Source organism: Lepidochelys kempii, chromosome 9, assembly GCF_965140285.1.
Source record: "Lepidochelys kempii isolate rLepKem1 chromosome 9, rLepKem1.hap1, whole genome shotgun sequence".
Taxonomy (NCBI): Eukaryota; Metazoa; Chordata; order Testudines; family Cheloniidae; genus Lepidochelys; species Lepidochelys kempii.
In genome coordinates, this window is record NC_136388.1 from 100,859,040 (window position 1) to 100,879,843 (window position 20,804).

Genomic DNA, 20,804 nt, shown 5'->3' on the forward strand with positions numbered 1-20,804 from the left:
GTCACGTCTCACTCAACGGCTCACTTGTCCCCTTAGGACAGAAAGTTAGCATGGACGTTCACCGGGTTGTGCCCAACTTCTAGTAAGGTTGAAGTGAGCATGAGCAAGGGAGAAGGAGCAAAGATGCCGGAATGGAAGCATGCTCACACTTCCCATCAGGAGATGCAGTTTTGCAGGGTCACTTATCCTGGAACAGGCAGGTCGTGCTGGACCCTGCTCGGATAGCAAAGCCTCCTGGCAGGTGTTGAAGGATCCCAGATGAAACTACCCCCGGTGCCTACAAGGGAGACCTCTTGCCAGTTTTGTTATGCCCCCATGTTTTACCCAGTCCAGAAGGTTCAGAGCTGTGCTTGAGGGTTTTTCTCTGAAGCTGGTTACAGCACGCGGCAGGCCTTCAAATGCTAAGACATCACCCACGCCAAGCGCCTAAAATAATGTTGTTTGTTTGGAGAATTCCACTTCCACCCTTGTCAAGAGATAACGAAGAACCTGGCCAATAAGGGATCTGGGGCAGTCCGGCATCTGCTGACTAAGACAGGACTGCCCAAGGAACAGGCATTGCATGTATTCCACCAGCTTGCCCACAACACCATGGTGGGTGCTGTTAAATGGTTCACGTGAAGGGGCACTAAAATTGCAAGGCACTAAAATGGCACCAAAAGCCCACCTGCCACTTTCCTGGTGTTGCTGTTGGCAGAGAGAGAACGAACCCGTCAGTCTGTGTTGGTGGCCCTGAGTGTGCAGATGCGAGCGAGGTGGTAGGATCTCATCTCTATAAGCTGCTTGTTACACTGAAAGCAGGAAGAGCTACTTACCAACTTTGGCAAAGGCCTCTCTCAGTTCTTCCAGCTCATCTTTGGAGATCTGCGTGGTGCTGGCCATCTCAGAACTTAGTAAGTACCTGCAGGGAAAGAAGAGAGTTCATGAAACAAAGTTGTTTTGTTCACGTGCATTTGATTCCGCAGTTATGCTACAAAAGACTCTGCATGCAGCTAAAGGCAAGGGCTATTCTTCCAAAAACTTATCTCAGTAGGTCTTGTAGTTGAATTTCTCTAGGCGGCAAAATAAACAGCTGTTGAGCACAGATGGAAAGGGATGCCCAGCCCTGCCAGCCTTGTTAATATTTATCCATCTGTGTGTTCGTTTTAATAGTGGCAGCCCACACTGCAACTGCTCTTCATGTTCCATTAAAGCATCTGTCACAGGTGTGTGCCATAGTCAGAGCTGCTTGAAAAATGGAAAGCTAGTTGCATGAAAAATCTCAAATCACCTGAAACTAGAACCACCTACGTTCCTCCCCGCCCCCAGTACAATTTCAAAATATTATTTTCTTCCACGTTTACGTAAACAATTAAGCAGATTATTAAATTGCTCTCAAAATTTTTCATTTACCCAAAACCTGGTGTTTGGCAAAATAAGAGATTCAAAAATATTTGGAAAAAAGTCCCCAGACAAGGCAAAAAACCCAAAATGGCACAAACAAAAACTGCTTCCATAAAGAGGCCATTTTTACTTTGTAAAACCGGTTTGAAAAGCATCAATTGTCTTTAGCAGCCAGCATCCTGAGGAGGAACGGGGCTAATTTTCACTGACACAGGCCTCCTGGCAGCATGGTTCTGCAAGGCATGGGACAGGGGCGAGCACACAGAGGGACAAGGGGCTCTATACCATGCTTAACATAAGAGCATATGGAAACTAAGTCTTAGTTTGTTCAGACTAGTGACAGTTCCTCTGCCCTGGGTGTACTTCAGAAGCACAGAGTGGAGCGGTGCCTCTCCGTGGGCTGCAGCTGACCCCCGCCCCCCAGAGGCATTTTTGGAGGAGCACGCAAGAAGGGGGCAAGGCAATGGAAGTCCGAGGCACAGCATGCATAGGCTATGCCTACGCTGCAAGGCAATACCTGCGGCCGGCCCGGGTCAGCGGCCACCCACAGCAGAGTCACGGGGGAGTGAGAGCAGGGAGGGCACCCAACACAACACAACACTCTGCTGGGCGGCGCCAACACCTTGGAGATCCTGGGGTAGGGCCATGTGTCAGAGCAGCCGGCAGGCTGCGCAGCTCCTTTTCCCTGGTTAAATATTTACAAGGTTTAGAGCTGGGGCAGATTTTATTTTACCAGAGCCAAGGCTCTCACTGCGTCAGGGGCTGGCGACATAGGTACTACTTGTCAGTACCTCTGCCTGCCCGAATCCCGCCCCAGCCGGACACGCTAGACTAGGCAGGCCCCACGTTCACCAGGACTTGGGGACACGACAAGGCTGCTTTGAGTGCCATCGGCTGGAGAGAGCCAAGCAGAACAGTTTCTCCCCCACTTAGAGGGGCCGTCCCCATGAGCCGGGGGTTGGGGGAGGGGAAGGGAGCTCATCAATCTACATTTTGCCGGCTGGCAAGAGGAAGGTCGTGCTCCACTTTAGCGCCTTTTGACCCAATAAGCCTGCACATGCACTGATCTGCAAGCCTCCTTTGTCACCCAGAGTTATATAACAGCTCAGTTCCAAAGCGTGGCTCGTTGGGATTCCAACGTTCAGAATGTGTATTTGCCTGGGGCTGTAGATACGAAGTTTTACCTTGTTACGCCGTTTGGTTTGGGGACAATAAATAGTTTAACAAGGCAAGAAAGGGTGGGCAGAGGCAGACCGATGGGAAAGCAAAGCAGATGGGAGCTAGTCACCATTGCCTTATTGCAACATACTTTGCAAGGGAGCAACTTGTTAATTTCCTGGCTCTCAGCAGATGGAATTTGAAGATGGAATTTTATTTACACTCATTTATAAAAATCCCTAACAATATTGCAGTCACGGACCGGCTGACAGTCCTTTAACTATGGCAGCACGAGAAGCCTTAACCTGAGAGTGGGCCTGACTGTTATAAAAAGACAGTCAGCTGCGAACCAGCTGAGCGGGGAACAGCGGAGAGGCTAACAGAGGGAGTTCGCCCGGGGAGAGCCCACTGAGCCTTTCATCTTGCCAACTTCTCTGAGTAGTTACTACAACTCCTGAGGAAGGTTGTAGAAGGACGGTAATATGGATGGGGGGGGGGGGTTCAGCTGTTGTGACCTGCACTGGATGTGCCATGTTTGTCTTTCTTCCACAGGACAGAAGCGACTTTGTCTGTACGAAGTGCAAGCTGGTCTCCATATTGGAAGAGAAGGTTCAAGGTCTGGAGCAACAGGTATCGACCCTGCGTTGCATAAGAGAAACTGAAGATTTCCTGGACAGACGTCAGAATATGCTTCTACGGGCACAACGTTCTGAAGATTCAGAGCAGGCTGCGCCACGGGGACAGGACGACGGTGAAGGAATTTGGCAGCATGTGACCTCCAGAAGAAGAAAGGGGAGCGTTCACGTACCAGCAATGCAGATACAGGTAAGCAACCGTGTTCATGTTCTCTCCACAGGGACCATTGCGGAGAGTGGACCAGATGATACATCTGAGGGAAGGGAGCAGAAGGAGACTGGAAGGCATGGGATGCACTGTCCTAGGGTTGGGGGTTCCACGACCACCGCTCCCAAAAGGAGGCGGCGGGTGGTGGTGGTCAGGGACTCTCTCCTCAGGGGGACTGAGTTATCTATCTGCCGCCCTGACCGGGAAAACCGAGAAGTCTGCTGCTTGCCAGGAGCTAGGATTCACGATGTGATGGAGAGACTGCCGAGACTCATCAAGCCCTCGGATCGCTACCCCTTCCTGCTTCTCCACGTGGGCACCCATGATACTGCCAAGAATGACCTTGAGCGGATCGCTGCGGACTACGTGGCTCTGGGAAGAAGGATAAAGGAGTTTGAGGCGCAAGTGGTGTTCTCGTCCATCCTCCCCATGGAAGGAAAAGGCCAGGGTAGGGACCGTCGAATCGTGGAAGTCAACGAATGGCTACGCAGGTGGTGTCGGAGAGAAGGCTTTGGATTCTTCGACCATGGGATGGTGTTCCAAGGAGGAGTGCTAGGCAGAGACGGGGTCCTCCTAACGAAGAGAGGGAAGAGCATCTTCGCAAGCAGGTTGGCTAACCTAGTGAGGAGGGCTTTAAACTAGGTTCACCGGGGGGAAGAGACCAAAGCCCTGAGGTAAATGGGGATGTGGGATACCGGGAGGAAGCATGAGCAGGAGAGCGCAAGAGGGGAGGGCTCCTGCCTCATACTGAGAAAGCAAGATGATCAGCGAGTTATCTTAAGTGCCTGTACACAAATGCAAGAAGACTGGGAAACAAGCAGGGAGAACTGGAAGTGCTGGCACAGTCAAGGAATTATGATGTGATTGGAATAACAGAGACTTGGTGGGATAACTCGCATGACTGGAGTACTGTCATGGATGGATATAAATTGTTCAGGAAGGACAGGCAGGGCAGAAAAGGTGGGGGAGTTGCATTGTATGTAAGAGAGCAGTATGACTGCTCAGAGCTCCGGTATGAAACTGCAGAAAAACCTGAGAGTTTCTGGATTAAGTTTAGAAGCGTGAGCAACAAGGGTGATGTCGTGGTGGGAGTCTGCTATAGACCACCAGACCAAGGGGATGAGGTGGACGAGGCTTTCTCCCGGCAACTCACAGAAGTTACTAGATCGCAGGCCCTGGTTCTTATGGGAAACTTCAATCACCCTGATATCTGCTGGGAGAGCAATACAGCGGTGCACAGACAATCCAAGAAGTTTTTGGAAAGTGTAGGGGACAATTTCCTGGTGCAAGTGCTGGAGGAACCAACTAGGGGCAGAGCTCTTCTTGACCTGCTGCTCACAAACCGGGAAGAATTAGTAGAGGAAGCAAAAGTGGATGGGAACCTGGGAGGCAGTGACCATGAGATGGTCGAGTTCAGGATCCTGACACAAGGAAGAAAGGAGAGCAGCAGAATACGGACCCCGGACCTCAGAAAATCAGACTTTGACTCCCTTTGGGAACTGATGGGCAGGATCCCTTGAGAGAACAAAATGAGGGGGAAAGGAGTCCAGGAGAGCTGGCTGAATTTTAAGGAATCCTTATTGAGGTTACAGGAACAAACCATCCCGATGTGTAGAAAGAATAGTAAATATGACAGGCGACCAGCTTGGCTTAACAGTGAAATCCTTGCTGATCTTAAACACAAAAAAGAAGCTTACAAGAAGAGGAAGATTGGACAAATGACCAGGGAGGAGTATAAAAATATTGCTCGGGCACGCAGGAGTGAAATCAGGAAGGCCAAACCACACCTGGAGGTGCAGCTAGCAAGAGACGTTAAGAGTAACAAGAAGGATTTCTTCACGTGTGTTAGCAAAAAGAAGAAAGTCAAGGAAAGTGTGCACCCCTTACTAAATGAGGGAGGCAACCTAGTGACAGAGAATGTGGAAAAAGCTAATGTACTCAATGCTTTTTTGCCTCTTCACGAACAAGGTCAGCTCCCAGACTGCTGCGCTGGGCAGCACAGCATGGGGAAGAGGTGACCAGCCCTCTCTGGAGAAAGAAGTGGTTCGCGACTATTTCGAAAAGCTGGACGTGCACAAGTCTATGGGGCCAGACGCGCTGCATCCGAGAGTGCTAAAGGAGTTGGCGAATGTGATTGCAGAGCCATTGGCCATTATCTTTGAAAACTCATGGCGATCGGGGGAGGTCCCGGATGATTGGAAAAAGGCTAATGTAGTGCCCATCTTTAAAAAAAAAAAAAAGGAGGAGGATCCTGGGAACTATAGGCCAGTCAGCCTCACCTCAGTCCCTGGAAAAATCATGGAGCAGGTCCTCACGGAATCAATTCTGAAGCACTAAGAGAAAAGGGAAGTAATCAGGAACAGTCAGCATGGATTCACCAAGGGCAAGTCATGCCTGACTAATCTAATTGCCTTCTATGATGACATAACTGGCTCTATGGATGAGTGGAAAGCAGTGGACATGTTATTCCTCGTCTTTAGCAAAGCTTTTGATATGGTCTCCCACTGTATTTTTGCCAGCAGGTTAAAGTAGTATGGGCTGGATAAATGGACTATAAAGGTGGATAGAAAGCTGGCTAGATCTTCGGGCTCAACGGGTAGTGATCAATGGCTTCATGTCTAGTTGGCAGCCGGTATCAAGTGGAGTGCCCCAAGGGTTGGTCTTCGGGCCGGTTTTGTTCAATATCTTCATTAATGATCTGGAGGATGGTGTGGATTGCACCCTCAGCAAGTTTGCAGATGATACTAAACTAGGAGGAGTGGTAGATACGCTGGAGGGCAGGGATAGGATACAGAGGGCCCTAGACAAATTAGAGGATTTGGCCAAAAGAAATCTGATGAGGTTCAACAAGGACAAGTGCAGAGTCCTGCACTTAGCAAGGAAGAATCCCATGCACCGCTACAGACTAGGGACCGAACGGCTAGGCAGCAGTTCTGCGGAAAAGGACCTGGGGGTGACAGTGGACGAGAAGCTGGATATGAGTCAGCAGTGTGCCCTTGTTGCCAAGAAGGCCAATGGCATTTTGGGATGTATAAGTAGGGGCATTGTCATCCATGTCATCACTGCCTCAGATGGGGGTGAGGTTGAGTTAAAAAGCAGGGCAACTGACTGCATTGCCAGCAGATCGACGGACGTGATCGTTCCCCTCTATGCGACATTGGTGAGGCCTCATCTGGATTACTGAGTCCAGTTTTGGGTCCCACACTACAAGAAGGCTGTGGAAAAATTGGAAAGCATCCAGCGGAGGGCAACAAAAATTATTAGGGGACTGGAACACATGACTTATGAGGAGAGGCTGAGGGAACTGGGATTCTTTAGTCTGTGGAAGAGAAGAATGAGGGGGGATTTGATAGCTGCTTTCAACTACCTGAAAGGGCATTCCAAAGAGACTGGATCTAGACTGTTCTCAGTGGTAGCAGATGACAGAATGAGGAGTAATGGTCTCAAGTTGCAATGGGGGAGGTTTAGGGTGGATATTAGGAAAAACTTTTCCACTAAGAGGGTGGTGAAACACTGGAATGCGTTACCTAGGGAGGTGGTGGAATCTCCTTCCTTGAAGGTTTTTAAGGTCAGGCGTAACAAACCCCTGGCTGGGATGATTTAGTTGGGGATTGGTCCTGCTTTGAGCAGGGGGTTGGACTCGATGACCTCCTGAGGTCCCTTCCAACCCTGATATTCTATGATTCTATGATGCCGCTTACATCAACGGCAGCACTCAATGAGGTCAGTAATTGGACTGTAGGAAATAGGGGGAAAGTACAGCACAGTGACAGGGGCAAATGCTATGGCAAGATGTCATCCAAATTTCAGCAAGCTTTAATATCAATGCCAAACAGGCAGCAAAGACGGAGGGTTTGTCAATATCCTGTTCAATGCATGTAAACTGTGTGAAATCCATTCATCCACGGCTCTCTGGCTGTCTAGTCTGTACACGTCAGACTGAGATTTCATTTGGTTATTGAACTTCTACTTGAGCTTTCCCAGAGATTGGGAGTTGTTTCTTAGAGTAAACTCAAGGGCTGCTGGTGTTTACCTGTGCTGTGGCTAATAGATGTTTGCCTCCAGTTGTTTTGAAGCATAAATTTAATATATTCCTGGATGTACTGATTCCACACACAGCTGAAATTCTATAAACATCACAACGAGGTCATTAAGCCGGCAAGCACAGCCAGGAAAGCAGTGTTTGACCTGCCACACTGTACTCATTAAAGGAACAGGAGCTTCAGCAGAAAGTGAATCTTGAACTTGAGGCAGCAAACACAGAGTACTCTCAGAAGTGAGAATGCCAGAAACTCTAATAGGGTGCAGATTTCTTGCTTGAAAAAGCTTCAGGTTTTATTCTGCATACACAGAAGTTTTCTTGTAAATTACAGCAGATTTAGGAGACTTCCTACCTTGAATTACCATCCTTCCCTTTTCCTTTTATTTGTACAGCTCTACCACTGTAAGGTTCTACTAAGATTTTCCTTAAAAAGCCCTTTGAGAGGTTTGTAATGTAACCACGTTAGTTTTCAAAAAGAATGTTGACAACTTACATCTGAATGAAAATCTTTTAGCTACTATTGTTTCCGTGATCTTAGGTGTTGCATGTAAGTGACAGCTACTCAATACTGGATATGTGCAGTGTCACTGATGCTTTAGGAGAAACAGTCATTTCTGTGGGTCTTATGACGACAGGAGAAGAAAACTACATGAAAAACAGGTTGTTCTTTATACATGTGCTGACAAGGGAGTGTTTAAGTACTTGAGAGAGGGATTTGAACCAAAGAATTAAGCTGGAAATACTTGGTCTTGATGCATCTGAAGAAGTGGGGTTTTTACCCATGAAAGCTTATGCCCAAATAAATCTGTTAGTCTTTAAGGTGCCACCGGACTCCTTGTTGTTTTTGTGGCTACAGACTAACATGGCTACCCCCTGATACTTGGTCTTCTTACAAATAGTGTTGAATAAAACCTCTGCTAAAGTCTTGATTGATTGTACAGCTTTGATGCTCTGGACGGTACCTATAAAAAAAACTAACTACATCTGAAGCAATTAGTGGTCCATCAACAGAAGACAGCTTTTGAAAGCTAAGCTTTAAGTGCCACACCCATCTCCAAGCTTCCTTATCAAGTTAAAATCTCTATCTTGGTTGCAAGCTGACAATGTCCCTGCAAATTCCATTCAGGTTGCATGCACCAAGCTTGTTTTAGAAGTTTATAGAAGTCATAGAATCATAGAATATCAGGGTTGGAAGGGACCTCAGGAGGTCATCTAGTCCAACCCCCTGCTCAAAGCAGGACCATTCCCCAATTAAATCATCCCAGCCAGGGCTTTGTCAAGCCTGACCTTAAAAACTTCTAAGGAAGGAGATTCTACCACCTCCCTAGGTAACGCATTCCAGTGTTTCACCACCCTCCTCGTGAAAAAGTTTTTCCTAATATCCAACCTAAATCTCCCCCACTGCAACTTGAGACCATTACTCCTTGTCCTGTCCTCTTCTACCACTGAGAATAGTCTAGAACCATCCTCTCTGGAACCACCTCTCAGGTAGTTGGAAGCAGCTATCAAATCCCCCCTCATTCTTCTCTTCTGCAGACTAAACAATCCCAGTTCCCTCAGCCTCTCCTCATAACTCATGTGTTCCAGACCCCTAATCATTTTTGTTGCCCTTCGCTGGACTCTCTCCAATTTATCCACATCCTTCTTGTAGTGTGGGGCCCAAAACTGGACATAGTACTCCAGATGAGGCCTCACCAATGTCTAATAGAGGGGGACGATCACGTCCCTCGATCTGCTCGCTATGCCCCTACTAATACATCCCAAAATGCCATCGGCCTTCTTGGCAACAAGGGCACACTGCTGACTCATATCCAGTTTCTCGTCCACTGTCACCCCTAGGTCCTTTTCTGCAGAACTGCTGCCTAGCCATGCGGTCCCTAGTCTGTAGCTGTGCATTGGGTTCTTCCGTCCTAAGTGCAGGACCCTGCACTTATCCTTATTGAACCTCATCAGATTTCTTTTGGCCCAATCCTCCAATTTGTCTAGGTCCCTCTCTATCCTATCCCTGCCCTCCAGCGTATCTACCACTCCTCCCAGTTTAGTATCATCCGCAAATTTGCTAAGAGTGCAATCCACACCATCCTCCAGATCATTTATGAAGATATTGAACAAAACCGGCCCCAGGACCGACCCCTGGGGCACTCCACTTGACACCGGCTGCCAACTAGACATGGAGCCATTGATCACTACCCGTTGAGCCCGACAATCTAGCCAACTTTCTACCCACCTTATAGTGCGTTCATCCAGTCCATACTTCTTTAACTTGCTGACAAGAATACCGTGGGAGACCGTGTCAAAAGCTTTGCTAAAGTCAAGAAACAATACATCCACTGCTTTCCCTTCATCCACAGAACCAGTAATCGCCTCATAGAAGGCGATTAGATTAGTCAGGCATGACCTTCCCTTGGTGAATCCATGCTGACTGTTCCTGATTACTTTCCTCTCATGTAAGTGCTTCAGGATTGATTCCTTGAGGACCTGCTCCATGATTTTTCCAGGGACTCAGGTGAGGCTGACTGGCCTGTAGTTCCCAGGATCCTCCTTCTTCCCTTTTTTAAAGATGGGCACTACATTAGCCTTTTTCCAGTCATCCGGGACTTCCCCCGTTCAACACGAGTTTTCAAAGATAATGGCCAATGGCTCTGCAATCACAGCCGCCAATTCCTTCAGCACTCTCGGATGCAACTAGTCCGGCCCCATGGTCTTGTGCGCGTCCAGCTTTTCTAAATAGTCCCTAACCACCTCTTTCTCCACAGAGGGCTGGCCATCTATTCCCCATGTTGTGATGCCCAGCACAGCAGTCTGGGAGCTGACTTTGTTCGTGAAGACAGAGGCAAAAAAAGCATTGAGTACATTAGCTTTTTCCACATCCTCTGTCACTAGGTTGCCTCCCTCATTCAGTAAGGGGCCCACACTTTCCTTGGCTTTCTTCTTGTTGGCAACATACCTGAAGAAACCCTTCTTGTTACTCTTGACATCTCTTGCTAGCTGCAGCTCCAGGTGCGATTTGGCCCTCCTGATTTCATTCCTACATGCCTGAGCAATATTTTTATACTCTTCTCTGGTCATATGTCCAACCTTCCACTTCTTGTAAGCTTCTGTTTTATGTTTAAGATCCGCTAGGATTTCACCGTTAAGCCAAGCTGGTCGCCTGCCATATTTACTATTCTTTCGACACATCGGGATGGTTTGTCCCTGTAACCTCAACAGGGATTCCTTGAAATACAGCCAGCTCTACTGGACTCCTTTCCCCTTCATGTTATTCCCCCAGGGGACCCTACCCATCCGTTCCCTGAGGGAGTCGAAGTCTGCTTTCCTGAAGTCCAGGGTCTGTATCCTGCTGCTTAACTTTCTTCCCTGTGTCAGGATCCTGAACTCAACCAACTCATGGTCACTGCCTCCCAGATTCCCATCCACTTTTGCTTCCCCCACTAATTCTTCCCGGTTTGTGAGCAGCAGGTCAAGAAAAGCTCCCCCCCAGTTGGCTCCTCCAGCACTTGCACCAGGAAATTGTCCCCTCCGCTTTCCAAAAACTTCCTGGATTGTCTATGCACCGCTGTATTGCTCTCCCAGCAGATATCATTTGACTGGAAGCGTATTTGAAGCTATTTTTAACTGCTCTACCAAACCATAGCACGAAAAACTCTGCAGGAACTGGCCCTTTGGATGGGTGTGGCTTTGCAAGGCTCTCATCTGGGTATAATTCAGCCCACATTTAGTGAGCTAGAAGTCACCAGTATATTTGCTTTGAAGGCAGAGGGATGGGGAAGACTGCTGTACCCTCCTTGCATTACGTCAGCAGAACGTCTGCTGCTCTTGGGGCTCGGTCATCAGCACTTGCCTTGCATTCTCAGCTACACTACCTAAATAGAATACGAGTTGCCCATGACACTAGAGTTCATCCCACTGGCGCGATGGAATTATATAATACAGTGGGCTCCCTTCCAAGCTGTCACCAGCTGGACAGAGTCCCCTGGACCTCACACCCTCATCCGCAGTTATGGTGCATTTTGCCTCATGGGATACCAGAGAAGAGGTGTCCTGCAGGCACCAGACAAACCCAGCACAAAGAAGGGGTAGGCTATTTTTCTGGACACTTCAGACCTGCCAGATAAAGGCCAGACACAGTAAAAGCAAACTTTTACAGCGTGCTTGGGACTGACACTGCACCTGAAATGCCAGCGCCTGCGACCTCCAAGTGAGGGAGCGTGGAAAGCACTCTGGATGAGGATACGGTTTGGGCTTGGCCATGCATCTGCTTGGACGATCAAACATTCAGTGTTTAAGCTGTGTCTACACTGCCCAAAGGGCAGGTTGGACAGTGGGGTAAACCAATGCCTGATGGTGCCACATTTGCACAAGAATTTGAGAGAGAGAGAAAATTGGCATTTTTACCATGAGATAGGTGGGAGAGGTCATCTGCGGGCAAAGGTACAGTGCTGACCTCTCCCAGTAAGAGGTGGAAGAGCCCCATTAAAGCTGTGCAGCAGGACAGCGAATTAATTAATAGCTAATGCACATTAGTTGCCCTGCTTTTTACCTCAACCCCACCCCCATCCAAGGCAGCGAAGACATGGATGGGAGGCTCTGCTAACCGGAGTCAGAGCATGTGAGCTGGCCATCTAACCCGACCTGGCGGAGAACTTGAGCACAGCAGACACAGCATGAGCACGGGGCAGCAAGAGAAGTCCTTTATGTGAGACAGCCCCGCAAATCAGAGTGAACGTCTCGCTTTTGTGCGGCCCTTTCCATCCGTACTGTGCAAGGCAAGTTACCAGTGAGGCCCCCTCCCAACTTTAACGGCAGGGAAACTGAGGCACGGTGGTGACCTGCCTGCTGGCACAAAGCCAGTCACAGACAGAGATAGAACGCAGCAGAGCTAGGGCTAAAACCAAGCTCCTCCAGAGTTCCAGTACAATGCCCTGTCTGCTGGGGCATTCTCCCCCACTTCGTTCCCTCCCTCCCCCCACTTTAGCCTTCTCTTTCCCCAGTTGCCATGCTAGTCTTACCTACCGAGTTATATTTCTGTTGGGGTCAACGTCCCAGCTAGGGCTGCGTAGGAGCAGACTGCGGCCCGATGGAGAATTGCGCTATAGAGCGGTTTCAGGATCTGCAGATGGAAAATACAGGATTCAGCTAGTGAAGCCTCATCTACGTCATTAGCACAATCGTCCCGAACTGGAGCAAGCAAACGGAACTACTCCAGCCTAAGCAACACTCCCCAGCTGGGGACGGAAAGCCCGGAGAGTACACGGCTTTCTACTGCACGTCTGGGCAGAGGCAAGGGAATACAAGCAAGGAGTTGGCAGACCAGTATCTCCTACCGCTGCCCCATTACGACTTTGCCACTTGGTGTCATACCAAGTCACTCCCCAGATGTGCACTGGGTCAAAACTCTGTGTCAAACAGTGTACCACTTCTAAACGCACCAGACACTGAGCTAAGGAGTTCTGGCATTAGCCACGCAAGCTCAAAGGTACCCCGGGATTTGTATTCACAGCTGTTAAACACCTGGCCTGGCCGTGAACTATTTAACACCCCTTGCTGCTCCAGCAAACACCCCCTCAGAGCTCTGCTCTTCACTGTAGCCAGCTGGAACCCTGGGAAATCGGCCCTCGGCTCGACTCAGGTTGACCCTCTGAAGCCAGGTCGGTCTGACTGGTTTGATTAGACAGGCTACGCTCGCTCAGAAGCCCCCTCCTCATACCCCCAAGCTCACCCCTTTCCCCTCACATGCCGCCTGAGCTTGCTGGCTTGCCTGCTACACCTCCCAGCTGTTCGAGGGAGAGTGGTCCGGACCAGCCCTCTCCTCGCTAGCACGTGCAGGGGATCAGACAGCTAAGCCTGCTCTTCCTTCCAGCCACGTCCCAGTCAGAATCTTCCCTGGAGTGGTGGTGGTGGGGGGGGGGGACGGGGGGGACGACACAACAGGCTGTGGGTCCACCCCTCCATGCAGCACCCCCACAGCCAGGATCCAGGGGCCCTTTGCCTCAGGCTCTGGGTTAGGAGGAGTCTTTTAAAGGACTGTGGCTACTGCAAACAGACATTCCTGGGAGGGCAGGAGGAGCAGCAGCAAGGCACATGGGCACAGCAGATCTACCCGCCACAGCCCCGACTTTCCCTGAAGGGTCAAAATCAGGTTTATGGAGGCAGGGACAGCGCGAGGGGGAGAATGGGACCCTAGCTCTCTCTGAAGGGAGTGGAGAGAGTGATATCTGTGTGCAGGGGTGGTTTGCAGGTGGAGGGAGGGGCAACAGCCATCACAGTTCCAACACAAAAGACAGCACCGGGCACAGCAAGTGTGGGAGAGCCAGGGCGGGCTGGGTCAGGTTGAGCTGGGGCTTGGCAATGGGGCCCCTGTCCTCCTGGAGGACGACTATTCACCAAAAGCCACAGTGGAGAGATCAGTTCAGATTTTCACAGCTGAACTACTAGAGACCATTAGCATGATTCACGAGTGATTAGTCACCGGCTTTCACTGAGCACATGGGATACAAAACCACACACACGCACGTTTTAAGATTGCGACTTAACCTAGGAAGTAGGAATCCGCCATCAAGCTGGAGGAACCTATGGGCAAACAGTTCCCCAATAGTACAAGCCACTCCTACGACGGCTGGAAGTGCCAGGCAGCATTATGCCACTAGCCACATGAAGACGTGCACGCCCCGTTTAAAATCCAACGGCTCAGCTTTGGGCGTGTCTGGATCTGCGGCACAGCAGGATTTAGAAAAGCCTGCTAACCGGTCTGGGCTAAGGCAAGGAGCTAATAGCAGAAGTTTAAAAGTTCTGCAACATTAAAATTTCTGCACAACATTGTAATGTTAGAGAGTCTAGTACAAGGCAACAACGTACATCCTGACAGCCCACGTTAAACACTTCTGGCTCTAGGTGAAAAGCAAGTTCTAACTGCTTCTTATGGAAGTTGCCTTCTTAGCACCTATAGGCTACTTTAAAAGCCAGGCAACTCCAGTATTCCTAAATGTGTCCCATCATCTTAGTACCTCAGGGTAAAAACTAGCAGGAAGCCAGCATTTACCCATTTACTCCACTAAGCAAACATGGAGAGAGAGATTTTAAAGCGTAAACAAGCAGTAAGGAAGGAACATGCACCTTCCCCCACCCCATACAATGAGACTCATCTAGGAGCAGTGGCTCCCTGAGAAGAGAGCGGCATGTTGCTAATGAGACTTGCGATTTTGAGTTGTCTGGTGGCTTCCTCAAAAAAAAAAAAAAAAAAAGTTAGAAGGCAATTAAAACGATCATATTAGCAAGCTCAGGGCACTCCAACCCTGAACGAGGGACTGCATGGACAGCATGCCAGCTGGTTTCACACCCCTCTTTCTTCATTAGTCAGCTGCATGGTAATGGACTACGGCCCTTTGCAGTTTTGTAACCCAGTGACTCCCTTCCCTGCTATACGGTGCACTCTGCAATGGCAGCATCTCCCCCTCTGCCCTTTCACTCATGCCTGGCGTCAGTAAAAGCTGCCATTAATTTGCAGAAAGCCTTCCCCTCCGCTCCCAGCCTCAGCCACTGCGTTTCCTGCTGTGACTTACACCTCCTCCCGTACCTCCATCTTCTCGGAGGAGCACAGGCCCTCTCCAGAAGCTTCTCTCCATGTGGCGAGGATGATGGGACATTGCTCTGCCTTCTTCCCCATCTCCTCGGAAACTCTAGAGAGGGCTGCTCATGCCTGGATGGCCACATGGTCTTTTCAACCACCCGGGGCAAAAGACCTTTCTACAGAGCAGTTTGAGAAGGCTTCTCTCCCTTCCCCAACAATGAAATGTTACATCTGTGAGGCTTTCATGCCTCCTGCCGTGGGGTTCAGCTTACCCCTCGTATGGCCATACTAGGTCAGAAAGGCCAGCACTGATGCTGCCATATACACACACACCCGGAAAAGAGCGGAGTATTTGATGCAAGCTGAAAGCTTGGTTTTTCTATTCCTCTCAGCTAAAAGGGAGCCAGGTGTGCTGGGCATGAGGCCTAGTAGAGGATGACATCTCTGGGGAGGTGGCTGTTGCTTTGGGCCAGAGGTTAAATGCCAGGTTTGCAGACATCTGAGAGGGCGGGGAGACTACCAGCAATTACAGTACATACTTGCAAAGGCTCCTCAGATTCCTTTGATTCAGGTCCAGCCGGAGATAATTCTCTGGGGTTTTATTGCCAACAAGATCGGTCCTGACATGAGAGCGTGGAGCTCTGCCCTGCACATGCGACTGATCAGACACTCGTTTCCCCAGACACCAGAAGCGGTCAGCGAGCCATTGCCAGCACATGAAAACCTATGATGTGACCTGTCCTCTCATTCTTGGTATCACCATTTGGAAGTCTGAAGTCTACAGTGTGTTTCCTTGTTTACCAAATCCTTTCCCAGCCTCAGGAGGAGCACGTTCGTTTGTTACTGCAGGATTACTCAAAGGTCCTAGGCTGCTGGCACAAAAAGAGAAACTGAGCTATTAGCTTTGGGGAAAGGAAAACCAGTGGTCTGGTCTGTTCTGTTCAGTCCCTCTGGGGCACCTGGCACTGGCCACTGTCGGAAGACAGGATACTGGGCTAGATGGATCCTTTGGTCTGACCCAGTCTGGCCGTTCTTATGTTCAGTGACATGGACTCTCCAGGGACAATGGCCGAAATCTCGCATCTGTCCATGTGTAAATGGGAAAAGTTTCTGGCGACCTGGCCAGCATTTCCTCTGTGCTTGGGTCTGGTGTCGAAGCGTTAAGCAAGCACTCGTTCCTGGGCAGGTACAGCTTTGCTTGCAGTCACTGTACTTCCGGCCCTTCGTTCGTTGTTTGGAAGTGCTTTAAACATCCCTAGAGTATTGTCAGAGAAACAAAATTCTGCATACAGAAGCCAGTGCACATCAAGTTTCAGGTCTATGAATTTCAGCTCTGTTCCCAAATGAAGTTTTGTAGAGTTTAAGATCAGAAGGAACCATTTGATCTGAGCTCCTGTATATCACAAGCCATTAAATTTCACCCAGCTACCCCTAAGTTTAGTCCAATGAGTTTAGTTAGACTAAAGCAGATCAGGTGTCAGAAGAATGACCTGCTGTGTCACAGGCAGAGAACAAGAAAGACAAAGCTACCACCAACACCTGAGTCCCCTGCCATGGCAGAGAACTCAGTAGGTAAGAAATGCCCAGATGATCCCATCAGGCAACCCGCACCCCATCTTGCAGAGGAAGGCAAAAATCTCCCGGGCCTCTGCCAATCCAACATGGGGGGAAATTCGTTCCCAACCCCAAATCTGTTGGTCAGTATAGAATCACAGAATCATAGAACTGGAAGGGACCCTCGAAAAGTCATCCAGTCCAGTCCCCTGCACTCATGGAAGGACTAAGTATTATCTAGACCATCCCTGACAGGTGTTTGTCCAACCTGCTCTTAAAAACCTCCAATGATGGAAATTCCACAACCTCCCCAAGCAATTTATTCCAGTGCTTAACCACCCTGACGGTTAGGAAGTTTTTCCTAATGTCCAACCTAGACTGCCCTGGCTGCAATTTAAGCCCATTGCTTCTTGTCCTACCCTCAGGTTAACAAGAACAATTCACCTCCCTCTTCCTTGTAACAACCTCTTATGTACTTGAAAACTGTTATGTCCCCACTCAGTCTTCTCTTCTACAAACTAAACCAAATCCAGTTTTTTCAATCTTCCCTCATAGGTCATATTTTCTAGGCCTTTAATCATGTTTGTTGCTCTTTTCTGGACTTTCTCCAATTTGTCCACATCTTTCCTGAAATGTGGCGCCCAGAACTGGACACAATACTCCAGTTGAGGCTTAATCAGCGTGGACTAGAGTGGAAGAATTACTTCTCATGTCTTGCTTACAACACTCCTGCTAATACACTTTTTGCAATAGCGTTACACTGTTGACTCACATTTAGCTTGTGATCCACGAGGACCCCCAGATCCCTTTCCACAGTCCTCCTTCCTAGGAAGTCATTTCCGATTTTGTACGTGAGCAACTGATTGTTCCTTCCTAAATGGAGTGCTTTGCATCTGTCCTTATTGAATTTCATCCTAATTACTTCAGACCATTTCTCCAGATCATTCTGAATTTTAATCCTATCCTCCAAAGCACTTGCAACTCCTCCCAGCTTGGTATTGTCCACAAACTTTATAAGTGTACTCTGTATGCCATTATCTAAATAACTGAAAGATATTTAACAGAACCGGACCCAGAACTGATCGCTGTAGGCCCCCACTTGGTATGTCCCTGAGCATATGAGCAAGACACCAGTTGGGCATCTAAAAAGGATTTCTGTACTGCCTCCGAGCGCTGACCCACCCCACCTTGTATCCCATGTCTACCTGTGGCCAATCTCTGATGCTTCAGAGGAAGGTGAGAAAATCAAATGCATGTACTTTGGGAGAGACATTCCTTCCTGACTCCTGCAGGCAATCGGCCGAAGCTCTGAAGCATGAGAGATATTATAGTTACCTTCATTTCTGATGTTTTCTACCAGCACTAGTTACAGCTGGAAGTGTTCAAATTTCTATTTTTTTTTAAAATAATTGATGTACATCAATGTTTATTTCATCATTATCAATTTAAATTTTCACAGTTGCAGGAAATTGGGGGGGGGTCTATTAGTTATTTAATGACAGATTTTAAGATTCAAAAAGAGTTAAAGCTCTAAAACCATTAAAACAATCTGTCAACATCACACGTCAAAATGTGGCAAGTATATATTCTTAAATCCAACTCAACGTTCCCAAGCAGCACGGTTCTTCCTTTGCCCATCTGTAAAATTGCTATCAGTGGAAATGGTTTTTCGTGTATGTGTGCGCATGCCTGTGTGTTCAGTGAAATCCGTGTTTACCGCGAAAAATATCATCCTTCCGACACCTAGCTATTGTGAGCATCTTGCGGCCAATGCAGGCAGTCCTCTTTTCCCCATTAAGGAAGGGAATAACCGAGTACTCCTTACAGGTTTCAAGGCCAGAAGGGACCTCGGAGACGTTCTGCCGCTGAGCAGCGCAGGACCATTTGAAGTTTCTTCTAAAGATGCTGAGCCAGCTCTAAATTGAATTCCACGCTTATCTGTAGTTTTTAAATCCACTGCTCCCTGTTTCTGCAGCGGCTCAGATGGTTAACTCTGATTTAATGTCAGTTAGAACTTGGTTTATGGGACAATTTATAAACTTTAAAAAATCCCATTGTATGTCCCAACTGTCTCCCTCCCCCTTCACCCACTCCCAATTTTTCTGCTTCCTGGAACTAGGAAGTACTCTCACAATGGGAATAAAAGTGCTTGGATTTGTTTACACTGAGCTTTTGTCTCCCACCAGAGATGCAGGGACTCCCAGAGCTCTCCATAGGTATGCCTACCCTGCAATAAAACACCCGGCACCAGGCTCAGGGCCCAGCTCAGTTGACTGGTGCTCATAGGGCTTGGGCTGCAGTGCTAAAGATAGCAGCCTAGACATTCAGGCGTGGGCTGGAGCCCAGGTCATGGGGTTTCATATCCTGTGCTCCTGCCCAAGTGTCTAGCCCCACAGCCACAGTCCAAGTCAGCCAACAAAGGCCTGCTGTGGCTACGCTGCAGGTCTTTCACTGCAGTGTAGACGTGCCCCAAGAGGCAAACAGGTGAAAGTGGCGTGGGACACACGGGCAGGGAGCATCCAGAGAAGAATCAAATCCAATAAGGTCACCTAGAGTATGTTGACAAACGTCACCTTTCCATGAACCCTGCCAGGGTGCAGCTGGCAAACCACTGAAGACAAGCACACCAAGAGAGGCAGAGACCTGCTCTGCTGCTGCTCTGCTGATTTGCGTGTAGACTAGAAGATATTTCGCTCCCGACACTATAGCGCTAGCTTCCAATATCCGGGGGATCTGCCGAATTCATCAGGGGAGTTGAAATACAGTTTGGAGTTGGTCGCGGCAAGCCCTGCCAGGGCACTGGCAGGGGATCACGACAGGATTTGGAGCCATGTCACTGTGGGACAGAGCGCTGCAGGAGTTCCACCATGCAGACGCACTTTTCCCCAGCAGCCGGGGATTATCGAAATAGCTCTCCTGCTGGGATGTTTCTACCAGAGCTCACTTTTCCGCGATAGGTTCCGGGAGAGATTTTTGCAGTGTTGGAGTGGATGCACTGGGGCTCCTTCAAGAACAAGGATTTGTTTGGGGCAGTGTGAGATGGAGGGACGGAGACCAAAGGGTGGAATCCCCCAAGCCCTCTTGCGTGTGAGCTGCAAAGAGGCTTTTCTGGATGTCCCTGGGAACTCCCCACACTCAAACTTATCTCCCGGAGAGAAAAAACAAAAAGCTGATTTGGTAAGTCCAGAATCCTCACTTTGGGGAGCTGGTCGAGAAGGAGTGTTGGCTTCTCCATGCAGTCTTGGAGAAAACCCAGGCTGGGGGCAGACTTGCCACCACTTATTCTAGGAAGGGCTCAGACAGTTCCTATTACTCGAAGATTTCTACGACACAAGCAAGCCTTGCCAATGTACAGCTATATCCATTGGCTATACAATCAGCAAGGTTGGGTCCAGTGCTGGAGACTGTGAAACTCAAGCCATTAGGCACAGAGACATTTAGCATTAGCTCAGCTGGCAGGAAATCCCAACCGGAGCAATTAAGTAGTTAAAGCTCATGTTAAAAGCACAGTTACTCCTGGGAATGCAGCCACAGGCCCCACCTAGCACCCTCACTGTGCTGTTGTCAGAGGCAGGGAAGTCGGAGGAGAGATCAGTCACACCTGCTGCATGCAATCTGTAGCTTCACAGCAGCTCTTTGTCTGGTTGGCAGAGATGGAGAGCAGAGGGAGGTTAAGGAGAGAAGGTTGCTCAATGCTGTGTGCTCTACCTCCGACACGCAATGCGGGACAGGACCCTGCTCACTCCAAACGTGGAGCAGCAGAAGCTCTCCTGGGGGAATTCACCTGGCACACTGAGAGCAAGGAAGCTGCACCTAGGGGTAAGCAGCAGTTGTTCAAAAACGAAGACTGGGGCTACAGATACGTGTCCCAGTATTACCACTTCGCCTCCTGCCTGACAGATGGCACCACCACATCTCTCCAGGAAGGGCCAGAGAGAGGGGAGGATGAAGCACTGTCCGGTGGGAATCCTCAAAGGCAAAGAGACTCTGGCTGCATCTTTTAGACTCAGTCCTCGGGACAGCCAAATCCAGATTGCCAGCCACGCCCCGGAGATTCGGCCTCCCAGTAAAAGCTCCCTTCGTTTCCTATCAGCAGGCCCCTCTGGTGACAGCGTGCAGATAATTTCCCACCCTGGTGGCAGAGAGACAGGAGCGTGCTAGAGAGACGGCGGGGGTTGACTATGCAGGAACCGGTTACAGCCCTGTTTATTAAGACTCATGCTAACCCCTTGAAAAGTTAAACCCAGAAATCAATCT

At 49.1% G+C, this 20,804-nt stretch overlaps 1 protein-coding gene across 6 annotated transcripts in view; it reads right to left on the reverse strand.

Annotated features, from left to right (window-relative positions):
* Positions 1–20,804, reverse strand: part of PLS3 (plastin 3) — an 87,947-nt gene that overhangs the window by 31,503 nt on the left and 35,640 nt on the right. For 4 of the 6 annotated variants that reach the window (XM_073358567.1, XM_073358569.2, XM_073358571.2 and 1 more), the window contains exons 2-3: positions 12,440–12,536; positions 816–901 (exon numbers count right to left, since the gene is read on the reverse strand). In XM_073358567.1, the coding sequence (XP_073214668.1) occupies positions 816–882 (67 nt within the window). In that variant the 5' untranslated portion in view covers positions 883–901; positions 12,440–12,536. The remainder of the gene's footprint in view (positions 1–815; positions 902–12,439; positions 12,537–20,804) is intronic. The other 2 variants (XM_073358572.2, XM_073358566.1) reach the window with 1 other exon arrangement.